The 23,959-nt window shown below is 40.0% G+C and overlaps 1 protein-coding gene across 1 annotated transcript in view; it reads right to left on the bottom strand.

The window, feature by feature from the left end:
* PRTG (protogenin) overlaps nt 1-19,720 on the bottom strand; it is a 138,648-nt gene extending 118,928 nt beyond the window's left edge. The window contains exons 1-2 of the mRNA XM_090272010.1: nt 19,630-19,720; nt 17,089-17,391 (exon numbers count right to left, since the gene is read on the bottom strand). Of these exons, the coding sequence (XP_090128136.1) occupies nt 17,089-17,391; nt 19,630-19,720 (394 nt within the window). The remainder of the gene's footprint in view (nt 1-17,088; nt 17,392-19,629) is intronic.
* Nucleotides 19,721-23,959: the final 4,239 nt, after the last annotated feature.

A 23,959-nucleotide genomic window follows, 5' to 3' on the forward strand; every position in this document is an offset into this window, starting at 1 on the left:
TTCCCTGCAAAGTTTCTTTTGAGAAATCAGCTGATAGTCTTATAGGCACCCCTTTGTAGGTAACACTCTGCTTTTCTCTTGCTGCTTTTAAGATGCTCTCTTTATCTTTCACCTTTGGCATTTTAATTATGATGTGTCTTGGTGTGGTCCTCTTTGGGTCTAGCTTGTTTGGGACTCTCTGTGCTTTCTGGACTTGTATGTCTGTTTCCTTCACCAAAGTTGGGGAGTTTTCCTTCATTACTTTCTCACATAAGCTTTCAATTTCTTGCTCTTCCTCTTCTCCTTCTGGCACCCCTGTGATTCGGATGTTGGCATATTTAAAGTTGTCCAAGAGGTTCCTAAGCCTCTCCTCATTTTTTTTCAATTCTTGTTTCCTCATTCTGTAATGGTTGACTGTTTATTTCTTCCTTATGTTCCAAATCACTGATCTGAACCCCAGTTTCCTTCCTTTCACCATTAGTTTTGTGTGGGTTTTTCTTTTGTTTCATTTAGCATAGCCTTCACTTCTCCCCTTATGCGTTTGCCATACTTAAGCATATCTGTCAAGCCTGTGAGCATCTTTATCACCAGTGTTTTGAATTCTGTGTTAGTGAAGTTCGCTATCTCCTCGCCTGTTAGGTTGGCTATTTCCTCATCGCTTAGTTCTCCCACTGGAACCTTGATCCGTTCCCCCTTTTGGGCCATACTTCTCTGTCCCTTCATCTTGACAGGCTCCTGTGTTTTTTTGCCTCTGTGTCTTAGGTAGAGCTGTGGCTCCTGTTACGTTGTAAGGGGCGGAGCCTTAGGTATTTGTCAGGACAGGGCGACCCCTTTCCCCACATTGTGGCGCTGTTTGTGGGGGAGGGGTCTGAGAGGGAACAATGCCGCTTCCTCAGCACTTGCCCCCTTTCCAGGCACTTCTCCCACTTCTGTATGGGACTGGTGCTTTTCTAGCTGTTGCCCTGGCCGTTGTTCCCAGAGTGGGTGGGTTGCGGACATTCTAGGACCCTGGGGGCCCTTTAAACAAGTAGACTCTGCTGAGAGACTGGCAGTTTCTTCCTCCACCCCAACCCCCACTGGTCTGCACAGTCAGAAGTAATGAGGCTTGATTTTCCCTGGCGCTGGGACCATGAGCTGCGCGGTCTGGTCAGGAGCTGGGAACACTCCCCAAGCGTCCCTTCCCACTTTTTAATATGTGTAACTGCGCTTTCCACCGACCGACCACTGCTGCTGCTGCCATCACCACACTGCGTCTTCTCTGCCCTGGCTCTGCCCCTCCTACCTGTCTGGATGAATATTTCTTCTTTGTATCTTTATTTGTTGGACTTCCATGTAGCTTGATTTTTCTGGAACTTCTGGTTGTCTCTAGTTTTTAGGTAGTTGTATTCCTTCTTGGTTATGGAGGGAGACTTAGCGTGTCTGTCTAGACCTCCATTTTGGCCGGAAGTCCCCAATATAAGTTTTTAAAGAAATAGAAAATAATCATCAGGTTTGTATGAAACCACAAAAAACCTCAAATAGCCAAAGCAATCCTGAGAAAAAGAATGAAGCCCGAGGTATCACATTACCTGACTTCAAATTATACTATAGAGCAATGATAATCAAAACAGCACGGTACTGGCAGAATTTGGCCCCGATGGCAAGGGAAGTGAAGGCAAAAATAAATGAACGGGACTATATCCAACTACTGCAAAAGAAACTGCCAACAAAACAAAAAGGTAACCAACTAAATGGGAGATGAGATTCATGAACAGCAGCTCTGTCAAGGGGTTAATATCCAAAGTATATAAAGAACTCAACACCAAACAATCCAATTAAAAAAATGGGAGGAGTACTTGAACATATATTTCTCTCAAGAAGACATACAAATGGCCAACAGATATGAAAAAAAAATGCTCAACTTCACTAGCTACTAGGGAAATGCAAAGAAAAATACAATGAGATAACTCCTCACATCTGTCAGAATGGCTATTCTTAACAAGTAACAAGTGTTGGAGAGATTGTGGGGGGAAAAAAGGAACTCTCATTCACTGCTGATGGGAATGTAAATTGGTACCACCATCATGGAAAACAGTATGGCAGTTCCTCTAAAAATTAAGAATAGAGTTATCATAGGACCCAGCAGTCCTTCTGAGTATCTACCCAAAACACTTGGAAACATTTATTTACAAAGATATATGCACCCCAATGTTCATTGCAGCACTATTCATGGTGGCTAAGACAGAAGACTGGATAAAGAAAATGTGGTACATATATACAATGGAGTACTACTCAGCCATAATAAAAGACTAAGAATTGTCATTTGGGACAACATGGGTAAACCTTGAGAATATTATGCAAAGCAAAGTAAGTTAGAAAGAGCTAAGAATCGTATAATTTCATTCATATGTGGAACAGAACATTGAAACTCACTGACATGGGCAACAGTATATGGGTTACCAGAGGAAAGGGGGCTTAGGGGGTAGTAAAGGGAGCCAAATATATGGTGATGGAAGATTACTTGTGGACACTCAATGCAATACAAAGATCATTTATCATAGAAATCTACACTTGAAAGCTATAGAATCTTATTAACTAATGTCACCCCCCCCAAAAAAAAATTAGAAAGACATAATAATCAAAACAGTGTGGTACTAGCCCTGGCTGCTGTAGCTCAGTGCATTGAGCATCGGCCTGCGAGCCAAGTGTCGCTGCTTCAATTCCCAGTCAGGGCACATGACTATGTTGCACCTCAGGTCCCCAGTTGGGGGCGCAAGTGGGAGGCAACCACACAGTAATGTTTCTCTCCCTCTCTTTCTCTTTTCCCACCTCTCTAAAAATAAATAAATAAACAGACAAATAAATTATTTAAAAAAAAGAAAAGAAAAAAACAGTGTGGTACTGGCATAAGGCAAACATACAGTATTCCCTCACTTATCACAGGTATTACAGTCCAGACCCCACTGCGATAGGTGAAAATATGTGAATTAGGAACCTTACATTTATTTTAGTATTTATGTACCTTTTGAGGCTTTATAAACCCTTTCCACACACTTATAAAGTGTTCCCAGTCCCTTATTAACCTTTTCCACACTTTTATAAACACTAATGTTCTTAAAGGCCCTGGCTGGTTTAGCTCAGTGGATTGAGCGTTGGCCTGCGAGCTAAGTGTCGCTGGTTCGATCTTCCAGTCAGGGTACATCAGAGAAGGAAAACTCTGACTCCAAAAAACCTCCGCTGCCTTGCGGCATACCTCTTCAGGGGAAAGGCTAAGGGAGTAAACCCTGACAGAAAATCCGGAGCCGGAGTCCCTAAGGCGGTTTGACGTTGTAGTCAACACCGGCAACTCCTGCGGCGCACCTGAAGCCAAGCTGTATTGACTCCGTCTTTCCCTTGGACCCTTCAGCTGCGAAGAGAGGGGGGGTCTGCTGCATGGGCAACAGCAGACCCTCCATATCACCCTGCCCAGGCTCTGTAGCTTCAGCGTCATCACAAGATGTCGATTCAACACGGGAGGAGACAGATACCGTGTCACTCCCGAGTCGGACTGCACAGCCATTCTCGGCGGTGCAGATAGTTAAGAAGCTACACCATCGTCTCTCGAGACGGACGGCTGCCGACGAGGGGAATGTTCTTAAACATATTCTACACTCTTAAACCTATGTAACTTTAACAACCTACATATACAGTACCGCAAAATCCTGCAATAAAGTAAAAGATCCGTGATAAATAATTAAATATAATATTTTTTAAAATCCCGCGATACAGTGAGACCGCAATAAGTGAATCGCAATACGGAGAGGGACTATTGTAAACCAATGGAATAGAATAGAGTCCAGGACTTCCAGCCAAGATGGAGGTCTAGACAGACATGCTGCGTCTCCCTCCACATCTAAGAAGGCATACAACTACCTCAAAACTAGAGATAACCAGAAGTTCCTGAAAATCAAGCTGCATGGAAGTCTAACAAAGATATAAAGAAATACTCACCCAGAAAGGTAGGAGGGGCGAAGCCAGGGCGGAGAGGACACAGTGTGGTGGCAGCAGCAGTGGCAGGCTGGTGGAAAAATCAGTCACACGTTTTAACAAGTAGAGAGGGACACCTGGGGGGCACTCCCAGCATCAGACCATACCGCACAGCTCACAGTCCCAGCGCCAGGGAAAATAAAGCCTCATTGCCTCTGACTGTGAAAACCAGTGGGGGTTGGCACAGAGGCAGAAACTGCTGGTATCTCAGCAGAGTCCGCTTGGTTAAAGGCCCCCCACACGGTCCTAGGACGTCTGCAGACCTGCCCACTCTGGGAACGACAGCCAGGGCAACAGCTAGAGGCTGGGAGAAGTGCCTGGAAAAGGGGCAAGTACTGAGCAACTGTCATTGTTCCCTCTCAGACCCCTCCCCTACAAACAGCGCCAAAATGTGGGGAAAGGGGTCGCCCTATACTGACGAATACCTCAGGCTCTGCCCCTTACAATGTAACAGATGTGACAGCTCTAAGACACAGAGGCAAAAAAAACACAGGAGCCTGTCAAGATGAAGGGACAGAGAAGTATGGCCCAAAAGGGGGAACGGATCAAGGTTCCAGTGGGAGAACTAAGCGATGAGGAAATAGCCAACCTAACAGGCGAGGAGATAGCGAACTTCACTAACACAGAATTCAAAACACTGGTGATAAAGATGCTCACAGGCTTGACAGATATGCTTAAGTATGGCAAACGTATAAGGGGAGAAGTGAAGGCTATGCTAAATGAAACAAAAGAAAAACCCACACAAAACTAATGGTGAAAGGAAGGAAACTGGGGTTCAGATCAGTGATTTGGAACATAAGGAAGAAATAAACAGTCAACCATTACAGAATGAGGAAACAAGAATTGAAAAAAAATGAGGAGAGGCTTAGGAACCTCTTGGACAACTTTAAATATGCCAACATCCAAATCACAGGGGTGCCAGAAGGAGAAGAGGAAGAGCAAGAAATTGAAAGCTTATGTGAGAAAGTAATGAAGGAAAACTCCCCAACTTTGGTGAAGGAAACAGACATACAAGTCCAGAAAGCACAGAGAGTCCCAAACAAGCTAGACCCAAAGAGGACCACACCAAGACACATCATAATTAAAATGCCAAAGGTGAAAGATAAAGAGAGCATCTTAAAAGCAGCAAGAGAAAAGCAGAGTGTTACCTACAAAGGGGTGCCTATAAGACTATCAGCTGATTTCTCAAAAGAAACTTTGCAGGGAAGAAGGGACTGGCAAGAAGGATTCAATGTAATGAAAAGCAAAGACCTACAACCAAGATTACTCTATCCAGCAAAACTATCATTTAGAATGGAAGGGCAGATAAATGCTTCCCAGACAAGGTAAAGCTAAAAGAGTTTATTGGTACCAAGCCATTATTGTATGAGATGTTAAAGGGACTTATTTAAGAAAAAGATAAAAATTATGAACACTAAAATGACAACAAACTCACAACTACCAACAACTGAATCTAAAACATAAAAACAGAATCCACCTAAGCAAACCAGAATAGAATAGGAACAGAGTCATAGATATGGGGATAATTTGGAGGGTTATCAGCTGGGAGGTGGGAGGGCGAGAAATGGGGAAATGGTGCAGGGATTAAGAAGCATAATTGATTGTTACAAAATAGACAGGGAGAAGTTAAGAATAATATAGGAAAGGGTGAAGCCAAAGAACTTACATGCACGAGCCATGGACATGAACTAAGGGGGGGTGGGATTGCTGGAGGGAAGGTGGGGTACTGGGCAGAGGGGAACAAAGGGGAAAAAAATTGGGACTACTGTAACAACGTAATCAATAACATATACTTTAAAAAAAAAAAAGTCCATAAATAAACCTCTGTATACCTATGGCCAATTGATTTCCACAAGCGTGCCAAGACTGCTCACTGGGGAATGAATAGTCTCAACAAAGGTGCTGGGACAACCAGATTTCCACATGCAGTAGTATGAAATTTGATTCCCACCATTTGATTTGGTAATGGGTTCTTAAATATGACACCAAAAGCATATGCGATAAAGAAAAAGTAAACTGAACTTCCTCAAAATTAAAAACTTTTGTACATGAAAGAATATCACCAAATAAGTGAAATGACAAAATACAGAAGTGGGGAAATATTTGTATATCATATAACTAGTAAGGGTTTACTATCCAGAATATATATATAATTCCTACAACTCAATCACAAAAAGATCAACAACCCAATTTTTTTTAATGGGCAAAGGACTTGAACAGACATTTCTCCAAAGAAAATATACAAACAGCCAATAAGCACATGAAAAGCAGTCAACATCATCAGTCATTAGTGAAACACAGATCAAAACCACAGTAAGATAGTATTTCATACCTAGGTTGGTATTTTTTTTTTAATATTTTATTTATTTATTTTTAGAGAAAGGGGAAGGGAGGGAGAAAGAAAGGAAGAGAAATATCAATATGAGAGAGAAACACTGGTTGTTGCCTCTCATATGTGCCCTGACTGGGGCCTGAACCCACAACCCAGGCATGTGCCCTGATCAGGAATCAAACCAGTGACCTTTCACTTTAACGGGACAACACTCAGCCCACTGAGCCATTCCAGTCAGGGCACTAGGTTGGTTTTGTTTGCTTGTTTGTTTGTTTGTTTGAAGTTAAATGACAAGTGTTGGCGAGGATGTGGAAAAGTGGAATTCCTCGGGTATTAATGGTGGGAACATAAAATGGCGCATCCACTGTGGGAAACAGTTTGGTGGCTCCTAAACACATTAAATGTAGAATTACCACATGACCTATCAATTCCACTCCTAGGTATATGCCCAAAAGAATCAAAAACAGGGATTCAAAGAGATAGTACTGGTATGCTGATGTTTGCTACAGAAATGTTCACAATTGGCAAAAAATGGAAACAATCCACCATAAAAAGGAACAAAACTGTATTACATACTATAGCATGTATGAACCTTGAAAATATGCTAAGTGAAAGAAGCCATTTACAAAAGACCACATACTATATGATTCCATTTTTATGATAATTGTCCGTAATATTATACAAATCTAAAGACACAGAAATTAAATTACTGGTTCCAAGGAATAGGGGAAGGGGGAATTGGGACATATGGGGTTTCTTTTTGGGGTGATGGATGTAGTAACAGATGGGTGTGGTAAAACCCATGGAACTGTACACTTGAGAAGGATGAACTCTGTGGTATCTGAATTCTTTCTGAACAAAAACCTTATAAAAAAGCATTTCCATGATAGACATAGTCTGCCATTCTTCCCCCCTTTCTATGAGATAACAATAACACATACCCAACCATTCATTTAAAACTCAATCTTTTGATTACAAAAGAGCCTCATTTGATTGCAGGTTATTCAGAAAGGCAGAGCAGCCAACACTGAATCTCTAAAAGGACTGGAGCTCAATCTCCCTGCACTGAGGTTATAGGCAAGAAAATAAATTCCACGAAGTGTTAAGGACAAATAAAAATTGAAACATAGTAGCAATTTTATTTCAAAATCACCTATTTACTGCATCATCATCAACAACAAAACCCTATACAAGGCCAGTAAGTTTCACAATGATAAAAATAAAATCATGTTTTAAAAATAAATACTAAGAAGCATCTTTAATATGTGTCAGTTTTGTTACTCTTCTCTTTTTTATATTCTGGATTTATGGGATATATTTGAATAAAGAAAGACACATTTCCACACAATACACAGCAGAATTTCTTTATTTCAGCATTGAGAATTCATGACTGGATATGGCAGACCTGAGCTCTGACCCCAGATCTAGCAGCTGTGCCCTTCAACAAGGCAGTTAACCTTCTTCCAGCTTCATATTCCTTCTTTGCAAAACTGAAATTTATAAAACTGCAAGTTGTGATCTTACTCATCTCAGAAGGAAAGCAGAATGCCACTAAAAGTCAAATGAGGGAACAAGGACTCTCTCCTGACTAACTAGGATAAATCTGAGGGAATCTTAAGCCTCTCTCTTCAAAATGTTCATTATCAGTTATCTTAGCAAGTATTTAAAAGTTTAAAGATCAGTGGAAAATAACAATGTATTTTGTTTGTTTCTTTTATTTCAGTTTTTTAAATGTCACCCCCTTCTGAAAGATGTTTAACAGAGTAAAACTTCTGATTGTCAGATTCTTTCTCTTCTGATAAAGAATGGTAGAGCCACTTCTAGCATGTTAAGAAACTGGTCACCTCTCTATCGACCAACTGTGGGTTCAATTATCATTTCTCATTGTGCCATTTGCTAAGCAGTAAAACTCTCTCTAAATTAATCAGAGCTTCCTACTTGACTTCTCGTGGACTGAAAATTAAACTTTATAAACTTCGCAAAGTTAAAATTTCACAAAGTTTCTTATGTCTATATACTTTCTTTCATGTATTAATTTTCACAGCTTCCTAAAAATGTAAATCATCCAGGTAAAGATGCTTGCAGGCTTTGAAGAAATCATATTTCACCACTGGGATAACTTTAAAAATCCCTTTGGTAAAAAATTTGATAATATTATTGCTTTACTGAAGTTAGTCCTTCACTTAAAATTAAGTTAAAAGTATTACTAAGACGGGGTATAAAAATGTGGCTTTCTTGAACATAAAAAAAGTTAAGCCTGCGAGCCAAGTGTCGCTGCTTCAATTCCCAGTCAGGGCACATGACTAGGTTGCACGTCAGGTCCCCAGTTGGGGGCGCGAGTGAGAGGCAACCACACAGTGATGTTTCCCTCTCTTTCTCCTTTCCCCTCTCTCTAAAAATAAAATAAACAAACAAAAAAACAAATAAAAAAATTTTTTTAAAGTTAAAAATTTTTATTAAGAAAACAGTAAACACACTTAACTGGTAAAATTATTTAAGAAAAGCTGTGATCTCCCTTTTAAAAAGAAATACCATAATGGCAATACCAACATCAAAGCATTTTTTCCCTATTATGTGTCTCCTCTGAGGTCAATATTTTAATTGAAGTTACTATAAATCCAATCAGAGGGACTCTAGCTAATTCAGTCTGAAAGCTGGTGGAGGGAGGTGTAATTAAAACTTATCATTCTTAATAAGAATTGGTGGCAATGGTGGGGAGCCAGTATAATCTACTTCTATTAAAATGCATCCTCAGGAAGTTAAGCAAAACTCTCTTAAAATGAAATCAGCACTATTTTTTAAAAACATTGAGTGAGTAAACATCAGAAAACATTGTTAATTGTAAGCAGAACCAGACCCAGACACACATTTGTAAAGTTATACCTCTCAGACACTATGACAAACTTTAAAGTGGCACAACCACCCTGAACTGTCCAGTCTCAAAGTAACTTATTTTTTTAGGCTCTAAAAATAGTACTGGTTCAGCGCTGGCCAGTGTGGCTCAGTTGGTTGGAGCATCATCACGTAACCAAAAGGCTGTGGGTTTGATTACTGGTCAAGGTACATACCTAGGTCATGGGTTCCATCCCTGGTCTAGGTGCATACACATACAAATCCTCAATCTGGGCATATATGGGAAGCAACCAATTGATATGTCTTTCTCACATCGATGTTTCTTTCTCTCCCTCCCTCTCTCTCTTAAAGCAATGAAAAAGTGTCCTCGGGTGAAGATAAAAGATAAAGAGATAGATAGACAGACAGATAGGAAGGAGGGACTAATTCAAATTATCATATTGATTCAAGATCTCCCCCTCTCCAAAAGCAGATGCCCCTAAGGTTCATGGCAAGAGTATGAAATCTTAAAAGTACCAAGTTAAATAATGACCAAGCTTTTTAAATTTTTTCTCAATGACTTAAATGGTTCTCTTGCAATGTGACTGGACGTAGGCTTTAAAAAATATGATTTATTGGCCATTTACTTAGAATTACAATAATAGAATTATAAAATAAGAGCACTGTGTTACTCAGCATCCATCCCCTCTCTTTTCCCCAGCTATCCATTTTAACAGATAAAACAAGAATCAGAATGATTAAGTGATTTGTCTAAAGTCATATAAGTCACCAGCAATGGAGAGGAACATGCTTGATTCTCCAGCCTCTTTGTCATTCTTTGCTCTCTCCCAAAGCAGCTCCCAGCAACTCAATAAAAAAATATAGAAGCACTAAGAATATTTACCAGATATTGGAAACTGTCAATGTCATAATTTCTTTATAAAATGACATGAACAAGAAAGCAAGAATGTTAAAATTCTATTTTGACACAAATACTATTTTCCTAAGTGCACAACAAAATGTGCACTTTCCTCTTTTATGTTGAACTAACTGATGATTTGCTCTTCTCCAAGTACTTTTTTGGAATAGAATACATGGTACCAAATGTTCAGCCAGCCTTGCTCAGCATTACAGCCACTTATTAAAAGATTCTTCTTCCTCTTTCATCCATCTCAACTTGACAGTTGAGCTGCCAGTGGCTACTGGCCTTTACAGGTGACCAACTACAGGTAGCAACAATCATAACTTTTACTAGCATAAACAGCTAACCAAAACAGAAGCATATATAAAGAGTGGTATCTTGGGAAAGATGAAGACTATGAAATCCCTGCCCATTACTAATAAGTAACCTAAAACAGTATTTTGATAATAACCACTCAAAATTTTCCTGCCACTTTATATATGCTAATTAACATACTTTTCGTGTCTAATTATTTCCCCTTTATTCACCCCTCTCAAGATGCTATCATCTTTACAATATTATCTGCAGGAAGTTAAATTGCCTCTGCCCAAAATAAGTCTATGGTACCACTGAATTAGCTGAAAAGATTCCTGTTAACCATTCACCCAACAAACCACCTACCACACAGCAAATGTTATTCTCTGGGCTGTTAATCACATACAGTTTTATTTCTCTCCATGCAAAGCATCACAATAGGTGCTCTTTAACATTTACCACACATGGAGCTTTCTTGTATCTTTTCAACTATAGTGTCCACACATGGACAAAATAAAAGGAACTGCATAAAATTTGCATTTACTCTTTAACTAGCTATCCCCTGAAAAAGACCTAAATATTGAAATCAAAATGAATAGACCTACAGAAGAGTGAAATCTTAGTAATTTTTGATGTACCATGTGTGTGAAAAAGGAAAGAAGAGACAATATTACTCCAACTTAGACAAACAATGGCCCAAACACATTTTTAAAAATCCAGCTTCCTTGGCAATACTTAAAAATAGTAAATAGTTCCCTAATCAATACATTTAGCAGTGTTAACACCAAAAAAAAAAGTTAAATATCAAGCATAAGACAGAAGTTAAACCTAATGGCCCAGTATGACTTGGAAAGAAGTTCTCTATTATTTTCAGAAACATTAGGGATGATTTTTGTTTCCAAAACACACTTTTTTGGTTGTTGCAACTGAGTGGAGGCATCTGGTTGCTTCTACACATTCTACACTGCACTGGACGGCCTCCCCAACGAAGAATTACCTAACCCCAAATGCCAACTGCACCAAAAGAAACCCTGAGGTATATAATCCACAACAAAAAATACTCTTTTCATTTTTCTTTTCTTATTATTTGTGGTGGGGCATGGTCAATATTGGTGGAGTAGATTTATATTTAGTAGTACTAAAAAGACTGCAAAACAATAAAAAGGCCATTCTGGAGAACAATTCCAAAAAATATAAAACTGATTTAGAGAAAGTAGTCTATATAAAGCAGCATCATTTTTAAAAAGGGGCGGGGTCACACTGTTCTAAACAGGAATTACTGTAGTTTCATAAAGTAAAATTTTAAGAGAAAATTTGCTTTCCATCAATCCAAAGAACTAAGCCCAGTGAGAATACCAATTTGAAACCAGAACCCTGAACAATGACTGCATTCTCCAACAGTCGTTTGATTAACATAGCCATTATAAATGCAACTTATAAAATATATGTAGATATATAAACACAAGAAAAGGGCAAACCCTCCATTAACTGAAAAATCAAACATTTATAAATTCATGCCTTCTACTCAGTCTATAAGAATTTGACTTTTAAAGCTCATCAAAAGCAGTTTCTGAGAACCAGAAGTTAAAAAAAAAAAAAGAAAAGGTATGTAAGTCAGGAAAGTATTTGTCAGATTAGTGTCAGAGACCTTTGTGAGGATGATGCCTTTATCCTCTGCAATACATATCCCTACAGCAGTTCACTGGGTTTCAGAATTACAGCCAGGGAAGGTAATTTGGTACATTTTTATCTTTTTTGCACATCACCATTGTCAGCTCTTGACGGTGAGCTTGTTCTGTGCAGATTACCATGTTAAAGCTACTGCTAATATAGCTTCAATAATCACAAGTGTGTCTTCCTCTCTTAATTACCAAGATTTAAATGAGTTCAAAAAATACTTCAATAAAAATTCTGGACACTATAAACTCTCAAAAGTATTAAAATAGCGCTGACTGACAATGAAAACTTAATTTGGGGTACAATTTTTAGGATTTCTCTTAAACAATAATCATAGTTGTTTCTAAAGTTCAAGCATGATCCTCAACAAAATGCCTCACTCAACATTACTGATTATTCTTCATATAAATAGTAATTGCCAGTTTAAAAGCTGAAAATAATCAATCCCCATTCAGTGACTATGTCTATGACAAATGAATATAATCCCTCAAAACAGTAGTAAAGAATATTAGGGTTTTCAAAAAAGTAACCTTAAATGCATTTATTAATTGAAAAACGCCTTCAACCTAAAATCCAGATTAAAAGGTTTTTTTGTTTTTGCTATTCTTTTAAATTGCTCTGGACTTCATCAATAGGTCCAGCTGTTAAATTCAGGAGCAATGACAACAAATCCATGCGCAAACTCTGAGTTGACACCCTGTCTCTAGAATAATCAGAGATAGTTGACAAAAGAGAGGCATACCAAATGCCCTTTCAGAATTCCATTAAGAAGGTGGACAGAAGCAAAATAAACAAACACATTTATATACATCTTGAAACAAATTATGATTCTACTCCTCAGTGGATCCTGCTTCCTTCAAAAATAAAATTTCCAACAACTGCGAAAAACAGTGAGATAGTGTTACACATTTCTGAAGATGAGAAATGATCCTCACTAATCAACTGCAAAGTGGGAAAAACTGGTTCCATTACCCAGCAATTATCAGGTACCTGATAAACCTTTTAAGTAGACTGACTCTAAGAACCAAATGTCATTGTAAGACTGTAGAACCGAAAGTGCTTTTACTTCTCTAACTTTTGCGATTTCAAGGTGGTCAATTTTTAAGTTAAACATGTGCTTTTGCATCATACCCCTCCTCTTTAAAGATAATTTTTCTTATGTCCCAGAACGCATCATCTGAACCTTACCTACAGTGTTGACAGATTGATCTCTCTAAATATTTCAGTTCTGTCTTATTTTTCTAAAATCAAATGACTTCTGCTTGTATATTAGCCTTCTGGAATGAGGGCAGGTAACTGAACAGCATGAAGTGAACATGCTCGCGGGTAAGACTCGGTCCTTTACAACATCTACAAATCTCAATAAAAAATGACAGTATAGCAAAATCTTGGTTTTTAATGTCCAAGATCATTAATAAAAACTCAAAATTTAGGCTGTCTCATAGTTTATATTTTTCTTTTCAATATACTACCCACCCTCTTTCCTTTTAGCATGACTCTTCAAATGTTTTCAATATATTTTAACTTCACATTTCAAGATCAACTTTAGGCTATAGTGTTTATATATTACTCTTTAAGTTATAGAAATAGACCCCTCCAAACTCTATGAATGCCAGAACTAACCCTAAATTTTGGGGAAGAAATCCATCATAAAGTTACAGTTTCTAAGGTCTTCCAGCTACAAATGCTCACTTAAAAAATTATTTTTTACCCAAGTGAACAGTACTGAAAAACCTATGTAGTGTAAGTTAGCTTTATGTTCTCTTTCCCTCTACCCTAAGACTTCAATTTCCACCTTTTATGGAAAGGAAATAAACAACTAGCTTCCTGTTCAATCACTAGCTTACAGCCAGTCCTTTACACATCACAGAACACAACCCACCTCCTCCTTTACTTCTCTCAAATGTCTCTTATCTTAATTTAAACTTGTTGAAATACGAGACTGCTTTACCACACTAATGCTTTCCTATGAAATTTATCTTACTTATTTCAACATTAAGAATGCAAGAAACGTCAAGATGTCCACAGATTATTTCTTACTCCTAAAGCATTTAACTTAAATTATTTACATAGTGAAGACTTAGCACCCATGAAAGTGAAAACTGATTTGCCAAAAGTTTAAAATATTGAAATTTATAGGAAATGGTTGAATCTTCTGTTCTTACTATTGTACAGAACTAGAAAAGGGCCTCCCGCATCACTCTCCTTTCTATTCCAATTACATGAAAATGTAAAACAGCTACAATGGCTATCAATAAAAAGGATTACCTGTTTAAAAAAAACTAAATATTACTTTAACCCTATACTTTCCTTTAAAATTGGGATGCCTTAGAAAAACTAAGTTAGACAAATTCTTTTGTGCTTGGATGAACAACAGGAAAGTAAAGCCTCCAGGCCTTTGGGGAGGAACCTTGTCCCTGAAGCAGGCTCTGATGTGCTTGGGAGATAAGGCTCCATAGTGACACTTAAGGAAAGGCCTGTTCACATTTGAATTTCTGCATTCCTCAAGAACAATTCGTGGCAATAACTAACTTTGCAGAAGAGCTACATGAAAGCTTTGGCCAATGAATGAGGGTCATCTGCTCTTTATCACAAGGGTAAACCTCATCCTGGCCAGTTTCTAACCTTTTAACCCTGTGAATTCCTAATTTACACATGAATAATGGAATTCTTGCCTAGAGTGCAACTTTCAGCTTCTAGTTCCTAGGTTTAGAAACCAAGGCTTGATTGCCTGTGTGTTACGAAGTTTTAGATTTTCAGATGCTGTATTATTACACTTCTGAACTAAAAGATACGTTTACTGACAAAATCTTTGACCAGAAAATAAAAAGAATATACTTGTACCCTGCTGCTATCAATAACTAGGAAAGAACTAGCTTTAAGGAAAAACAAAACAAAACTAGAATGTCCACTTAATGCCTATTCTCTTTAATATGTATTATATCTTTATCCTGAACACAAGATAAAGTCATGAGGCCACATCATTGGACACTGCTTCTTAGACATCAGAACTATGTAAGTTCAGAATCTCTAAGAAATTTCCTATTTCTAAAGAAAAATTTGAAACCCATATGCATTTCTTATTTTAAATCTATAATACTGAATGCAATTTCTTAGCAAAATACCTCCTCGGAATTAAATAAAATGTATGCATATGAAAACTGTGGTCCCTAAAACTGACTACAGTTGATATTTAATACAGTTGAAAGCAATGTTCTACATAGACTCACTGGAAAGTTTTTGATACTTATAATATGAAAAGTGCTTCACAGGAACCTTCAAAATGATTCACCTCTAAGTAAATACTTATTGATAATTTTATAAAGCTACGACAATCTAAAGATACTAAGAAACTCAATACTAACATTTGTTTCACTGTTACTAACATATGTTACACTGTTCAGGCTATGAAATTTTAAAGGCCTGTGTGCTTTCAAAATATTTCCGGGTACCCCTGGATTCTGTCAGGCTTCCAAGGAGGTCCTGGACGTAACTTGTGGTCATAACAAATGCTTCATCTTTTAAGGCCTATCCACCCCCCTCCACCTTTCCATCTTGCCCTTCTCCTCTCTATAGCAAGGTAATACGGCTTCTGGATATGAAAACACCAGATTTCTCAAACTCAAAAAAGTAGAAAAATTACAACTCTCTAAAACAATCTACATTAGACAAAAATTAAATGAATGAAACATAACAGAAAAAGCATATTCTCCTGAAAACAGTACTGCAGAGAAAAACCATTACTCAGCAACAATAAAAATAATTACTAACCAATGATAAGAAATTACTGGCCAAGAAAGAAAGCTTACCAGAAATTTTCTCAGGCTTATGCTATTCCTTGTGCAGAATGGGCTAGAATTGGAAATTTCTCTACTTTTCTGACATATTTCAATATAAAAAATCCTTGCTTGCAATTTATTTTCTACAACTTGTCATTATTATACAAATAAAATAAATTACTAATATGAGGGTGACATAAATATAACCATAGACTGTTACAATAAAATCACCTAGGAAAACCCTGCCAATTGCTTCCTAAATTTCAGCTGTGTAGACTTTGAAGCAACTACTTCCTAAAGATTATGCCTTTATCTCAACAGCTCCTTCTTCCTATTGTTCATCTTTTAAAAGATCAACTGTAGGAATAGCGCAGAATCTATTTTTGGTGGAACAACAAAAGCATATAACTAGGAAACCTGTAAAACTATTTTTTAAATACAGTTGTGTAGGGTTTTTTTTAAAGATTTAAATTGCCTATTACAACACTGAGTGCTGCGCTGCAGTGTTTGGTCACCTGAAGAGGTGGAAAGCCTCAGTGGGAACAAGAAAGTAACCTACCTATCCTAGGCCTATCTTTCCACTCAATAGTCATCAGGTCAACCACTAAGCAATGGATCACCTGGACAAATGGTTGATGTGATGGAGTTGTTAATACAAAAATCATTAGAAGTAAATTTTATGACAACTGGAAAAATGTGGGCAGTTCTGGTTTAAGTCTAGTAGGCATAATATGGAAATGGCCTTAATCTCTCTCTCTCTCTCTCTCTCTCTCTCAGCAGGAAAAGACTAGGAATACTTCAAAGGCTTGAGAGTCTGACCAATGCCCTTTCTTACAATTAAAAGCAACATGGGTGATCTTAAAACAGTCATAGAGAAATGGAAGGTTGGGCTATAAGAAAGATTTAGCACTCAAGGGCCACTTACAAAGCAGAAAGATTTGCTTGTAGTTTTAAAAATGTAATTACTCTTTTACAAAAGATGAGATGGTGTAGGCCAAATTTTTGCACTCAACTCTTCTCATAATGGAAAGCCACCTCTACAGGTTTTATTGTTCTAAACCTAATTTGACTTTTGTTCTCAATCACCCATTTCATTTTTACATTTACTCCTTAAGATTTTTCTGCATGCCTTTTTGTTGCCATCAACTAATTTTTCCAGGAAAATTCTTAATGTCTGTATGATTTTAGGGTTAGCATATAAATAAGTCAAGAAATCATTAGAATGTAGCAATGAAAAATGTAAAACATTCAAGAACTTAACCACTTACTTGATAAGGTAAGATGAGCTTTTTGACTAAGAATGGCTCCGTATTTGTTCATTGCCAAGCACTGATAAAATCCTTCATCAGACTGCTCTCCTCGCTTGCCTTCCACCTCACTGATGTATAAAGAGCCGTTAGACAGAACCTGGATCCGTTTATTTTCAGACAATTTTGCTCCATTTTTCAACCATGTGACCTTAATAGGAATTTCTCCATGAGCCTGGCAATCTAACATGACTGGGTCCTTTCTTGTGACAGTTACATCCTGTGGTTCTTTTATAAAAAACAGTTCACTAAAGCACCACACTCCTACAAGGAAAAAGGGGAAAGGTATATCCAGAATTATAGGTATAAAATCATTCTGTAACACACAATTGTAAAACACATACTCAGGATGTAATAAGACAAAGTTTAACAAACCTATTAGTTAACTCACAAGCACCTTAATAACCCAATCTAAGTTTCAGCAAAGCTTTCCAACAAATCAGATATGTCACCTTTTACCTCTGCACTAAAAGCATAGGGAAGATTTCTGTAACTTCTATGCCTTGTAAGAATTCTGTTCTCAAGTTTCTTGCTAGAGTTTCAGAATCATCAGAACTCATGAGCACAAGCTGTTTGCTACTTTTACAAGCTTGTCAAAAAGATCTTGAACAGAGTAAGTCGTAAAAGTCTAATTTTACAAGAAATCATTAGCAAAACTCCAACTCTGTGAACAAGCAAGTTTATTTCCTTGTCCCTTGAAGTGTTTTTGGAACCCTAGCACCTACTCCTTTGAGAAGAGCGTTTATCTTTTGTGACAAATTACAAGTTTGCATTTTTATATCTGCCCTCAATTTTGCATTTTTACATCTGCCCTTTTACAGCAAGGACTCTGTCTCCTTTCCTGGAAAGAGACCCATTTACTTAATTTCTGCAGAGTTTACAGCAAAGACTCTGTCTCCTCTCCTAGAAAGAGACCCATTTACTTAATTTCTGCAGAGTCAGGTAGATATTTAAAAGGACAAACAGTTGACTTTGAAAAGTTGGTAACTCTTGCTGTTTGTACTCAGTGGGTGATCGGATTAGGAAACTTTTATTTATTTATTTTTTTTAGAACTGCCAACTGTTGGAAAAAATGCATGACTAATTGGTCCTTACTGTCTAATAGGGATAGGAGATTGCTTAATCAACCAGTACACTTTTTTTTTTTTTTTAATCGAAGGAGAGGAAAGGCTTTATCCAAAGCACAGTATACACACAGCCCCCGGCCCACTCCAGGATCCGATGGCCACCTAATATCCTATCACTTCTAGCACTTAGTGCAAAGGCCAGCTAAAGTCTTGTATATTGATTGGGGCAGAGTTAAAGCATTAAGGCTTTGGAGGGAACGTTTCATCTTCCTTCTGATTGTTTTGAATCCATGATTACAAATCCCCAGTACTGGTCTCGGTAACTTCACACACTAGTCACGCTCCCACGCCCGTGCTGACGACTTCTAATGTATGCCCAGGGCGACACGAGCGACCCTAACAGCCACCACCTCTCCCCACCCCCGCGCTGTGAGGGCCACTCCGGAAGGCGCCCATTGTGTTTCCGAGTCAAATCTAACTTTGATCCTTTTCTCATGCTAACAGAAAACTAACTCCTCCAGGGAAAAAGGAAAAAGGGGGTTTGTAGCCTGTAAATAAAACAATCCATACGCGTGAACACCTCTCCCACCCCCAACCACCACAACCACCTTATACTTTTTATCTCTTTGAGGAAAAACCAACACGGAGGCAAAAGAAAAATTAGTTTATCCAAGTTTGCGCACGGCTAACCTGGAGTTTGGAGGATTCTTCAGATTCGTGCATACCTCAGGCCCTGCCCCAAAATACCTGGCTGCGAGAAATAAGTCCTATTTAGATTCCTGCCTTCTCAGGTTCGGGTATTTTTATCCACCCGCTACACAAATCAGTCATGCAACTTCCAAACCTATTCTCTTTCCAGTTCCACCTCTACCGTCTCCCCCTCGCTCTATTCAGATTTAGGAAAGTGGGGACACTAAGGGTGCTGACCTGGGCGCTGAGTTCACCTACTCTCTGCCCCCCGCCCTAAAACGTGGGGGAGTCCCCACTGCAAACCCGGAAAGCCGCGCGGAACCCCGGCGCCCCCTGTGTGGCGAGTCTGCCACTAAGGAAACAATATAAATAAAGCCACGTGCGGCCGTGGCGGCCCCGCCGGCTGGCGGCACCGGGCCCGGACTGGCTGCTGAGGCGAGGGCGCAGCCGGAGTGCGGACAATGGCGCGAGGAGGAAGGGACCAGAGTGGACAGCGGGCGCCCCGGCCCGCAGCTCGTGGCCAGGGGGAGCGCAGCGGCGAGGGGCGTGCGCGGGGAGAGGCTCCCACAGCCCTCCAGCAGCCGCCCCCGACGGACTGCAGGAAGGAGACAGGAGCCGGTGGTCAGCGCCACCGCGGGGGCCCTCGCCGCCCCCCTCCAACAGCACCCCCCTTTCCGCTCCCCTTAGCCCACGCGCGCCGACTCACGCCCTACAGGCGCAGAAGCGCCGAAGAAAGCGCGCCCACCTGGAACTGAGCCGAGCAGCAGCAGGAGCGCGCGGAGCAGCAGCATCCCTGGCGGCCGCGGCCGGGCGAGGGTTCGCAGGGAAGGCGCCATTCAGCGGGGCTGCGCGGGCATGCTCCCCCGCCGCTCCGCAGCCGCTGTCCGCCCCCGGGCCCCCGCCTCCGAGCTCCCTGCGCGGCGGCTGGACGCGCAGCCTGGGCTTTCCGCTCGGTACCGGCGTGGCGCGGCGCGGCTGGCCCTCGTCTCTCTGTGGTCGCGGCGAGGCCGGCGCACGGACACCCGCTCGCAGGAGGCGGGGGACCCGAGAGTCCGGCCTGGGGGCGGAGTGAGGCGGCGGCTGGAGGGGGCGGGGGCGGCGGAGTGGACAGCACTGCCGCTGCCGGCCTGGGGACTACTTTCTACATCTGGCCCCTGGTCTGGGCACCGCGAGGTCGGCGCGGCCGGCGGAGGGAGACGCTGAGAGGGGTCCAGTGGCCGCCGGGTCGCGAACCGGGAGTAGGGGGAGGGGGTGGGCCGCGCCGGACAATGGACCTGGGGGTCAAGCCCCGACTGAGGGTCTGTGGTCTACGTCCCCGCCCCCTCTGCCTCCCCGCCACCGTCGAGGACAGAGCCACAAAGGCCGAGCCTCCCGGCCGACCTGCCCCCGGGGCCCCTCTACCGCCGGCTTGTTTAGAATTCGGGGAAGGAGGAGGCGAGGTGGGGGAGGGATGGTGTTGAGAGACGTGGAAGGGCCGGAGACTTCTCCCCTGATGGCCCCTGCCCATCCCCCTCCTTCTCTCACACGCTGGGGCCCTGTGAAGGGAAACTGACTATTTCCCACTTAGGAGATTTGTCAGCGCGACTGGAGGAATCTACGGGTGATAAGCCCACATCTGGGGGCAGTTCTTAGCCTGGCTGTCCCCATCGGATGCAGTACTGCTGAAAAACATCTCCGAAAAGCCCTGAAATGAACAAGTAACCCTTGGGGGAGATGCTTTTATTATCTCTCAAATTAGTCAAGTTCTGTGAGTCGTGACAACTGGGCACACAAAAGGCCCTGTCCTAAGAATTGAGGCGAGATCTGGAGATTTTTAGATTCTCTGAGCTTGCTCTAAGGAGACTAGGCTTTGACCGACTACCCGGTTAGAAGTTACAGTGACTGGGAGAGACACAAGTGCTGTGAGTTTGTTCACATCCCTTAAAATTAAGCATAGCGCGAGGAGTTAAAGGGCCCATTTCGAAACGTGTGTTGATCGTAGAGAGCGTTACATGTGGATTAGCATTTGCTGATCCCAAACTAAGTCTATGGCACATGACGAAGGTACAGGCTAAAAGCCCATCTTAATGAAAAGTGCTAACAGAAACCTAGCTTTTGGCACTAAGACATCAACACATTGTCTTTAGCATGTTCTCAAAATCCTCCTTATGAAGAAAAAGGAGGGGGGGGTCAACAGTTTTAGAACATCTGCTGGAAGGGCAGCACTACCCTCGCCGGAAGCTTTACTCTAATAAGGATCGGTCTGCTTGACCATTTCTACTTAACTGCATGAAAGACAGTAAAACCCTTGGCTCTATCACCTCCAAAACCTTACTTAAAATTTGCATGAATTTGAACTATTTTTAAGTATCAGAATACAGGTTCGTGGAAAGGGAAAATGTTCAATGGTAATAAAATGAAACATCTACAAGAATGTTTTAATTATCTGATAAATCATATTTACACAAAATGATATTCCTGTGTGCCATTAAAATAGATTTTGTGTGTGTGTGTGTGTGTGTGTGTGTAATTGTGTGACATTCTTTTCCTTCTTGACTCCCTCTTCTCTCAGGTCCCTTCAGTTGAACCACAGTGCTCATATTTCCTGGATAAGAATTGCTAGTAAGATGCTCCTGTGCTCTCTTTCTTGAATAAATCAGAAGAACAAAGGCTGGGGGAGGAGAGAGATAAGCTAAAAGCAAGGGAAGAACTTTTTTTTACCTGCCACTGTGCCTTTTCTTTAATATTTTACTTAATCATGGGATACTTTGATTCTTATAGGATGGCTTTGGACCTAGAGTTACACTGGGGAAGAACATTGCATTGCATATAATATGAAGTAACCTAATATAATATCATATATATGATGATATAATATACATAATGTAATGTCATTAAACAGTCCTATCAAATTTTTCTAATATATTTACTGTCCCATAATGAGCAGCAAAAAACTTACTCTGGTGATGTGATTATACCATATTATATAAAATTTGCAGTATACCCAAGGTCACTCATTAGTATGTGGTAACTAGAAAATACAATCCATGTTTTCTGATTTTTTTTTTTTTTTGCTTTTTCTACTGTGACCCTTTCAGTTCTTTAAATTTAGAGAACTTAATCTAAACTTCTCTCTTTTTTCCTTCCTTCCTTCCTTTCTTTTTTTTCTAAATATCTGTTCCTGTTGGCTTCAGAATTTATGGTCTACTTCTTTAAATACCAGTACATGTCTTCTTAGACGACTACATTTTCTTTCATGTATAATGCCTTCTATGATGGACTAGCTACATAAGCTACTTCAGGGCTTGTTTCTCAGTTCTCAAATGCCCTACAGATTTCAGCACAGTTCCTTGCATATATGTAGTTAGGTAATGACTGCAGCAATTAAGAGCATGGTTTTTGGTGACTGACAGACTAGAGTTCAAATTTCAGAGTGCCGTAGACAAGTTATACTCTCAAAAGTCATCTTTTTAATGGGAATAAGTATAATACCAATAGCTGCTGTGACATAATGCATGGAAAGTACCTGGTACATAGCTCTATAAACAGTGGCCAATATTATCATCAATATTTAGTAAGTAAATATTCCCAACAGTGAAAAATCTTTGTCCTTTCAGAGTTGGCTTAATTTTGAAATATTCAAGTTTTTAAGTGTCAAATCTGATTCATTTGTTTGGTAATTACCCTGTTGGAACTCTAATGCCTTCTTTGAATAGTTCCTAAACTGGTCCTGAACGAGGTATAAGTGCCTAGGTGTTTAATCTCCCAAAGTTGCTCCCTTGAAGGATAAATGTCATCGAGATAAGCAACTACCTAAGCCCTACTTGGCTTTCATATTCTAAAACAAGCACAATATTTTCAGGTTGAGAGGGGTAGAGCCTATATAGTTTTTTTTAAAAAAAACTGAAATTTGAAGGTAGGTAAAAAAAAAAGGAATTGGGTTTTGTTAAATAAATTCAAGTCTCCTGGTACAATTTTGCAAGGAAAAAGTCACATAATTTTACCCTTCAAATGACACAGCTGTACCAAATGATCTTTAAGCCCTCTGACCTCTAAACATTTTCTGAGTCTATGGAATGATAGGACCATTTGTATATACGGAGAATGAGAAAATGCAGCAAAAGTCTGGAGTTGTTTAATTTTTCATTTAATGAATATTTATTGAGATCCTGTGATATTGCTTAGAAGGCCAGACCCTGGATGAGGATCACATGCTATGATCTTCACATGGTTTCAGAAATCACTCATTGGCGAGCTTTCAAAATGTTGCCATCAGAAACATTCTGAAATTGATTTTTTTTGTTTTATTTATTTTTAGGGAGAGGGGAAGGGTGGGAGAAAGAGAGGGAGACAAACATTATGTAAGAGAGAAACACTGATAGGTCACCTCTTGGATGTGCCTCAACCAGGGACTGAACCCACAACCCAGGTATGAGCCCTGACCAGGAATCAAATTGGCAACATTTTGCTTTGCTGGATGACACTCAACCAACTGAGCCGCATGGGTCAGGGCATAAAATTAATTATTTTTAAAATGGGTAGTCATTCTTCATGGGATTGTAAAATAATGCAGCTGCCATGGGAGACAGTATGGAGGTTCCTCAAAAATTAAATATAGAACTACATTCTCACTTCTGGGTATATATCCAAAAGAATTTAAAAGGTAGACTCTTGAGTAGATATGTGCAAATCCATGTTAATTGCAGCATTATTCACGATAGCTCAATTGTGGCAACAACCTAAATGTTCATCAACAGATGAATGGTAACATATATAAATATATAAATATATGCAAATATAAACATCAGCAAAACATTTCCCTTTGAGAACTTTTTCATCTGGGGAAACAAAGAAAAGTCACTCAGGGCAAGATCAGGTGAATAGGGAGGGTAGGGCATGGGGGTCATGCCACTTTTGGTCAAAAACTGCTGAACACTTAGTGTGATGTGGGCAGGTGCACTTGTAAATCACCCATCATGAAATGGGTAAATGTGTTGAAAGAGTCTTCAGAAAAATTAACTGAAGCCTAATGCAGCCTCTTAAAACAACGCCAGCTGGTACACCGATACAGATGGGTTCCTAGAACACTCACCTAG

Source organism: Furipterus horrens, unplaced genomic scaffold (genome assembly GCF_987537825.1).
Source record: "Furipterus horrens unplaced genomic scaffold, mFurHor1.1.pri manual_scaffold_3, whole genome shotgun sequence".
NCBI classification, from domain to species: domain Eukaryota; kingdom Metazoa; phylum Chordata; class Mammalia; order Chiroptera; family Furipteridae; genus Furipterus; species Furipterus horrens.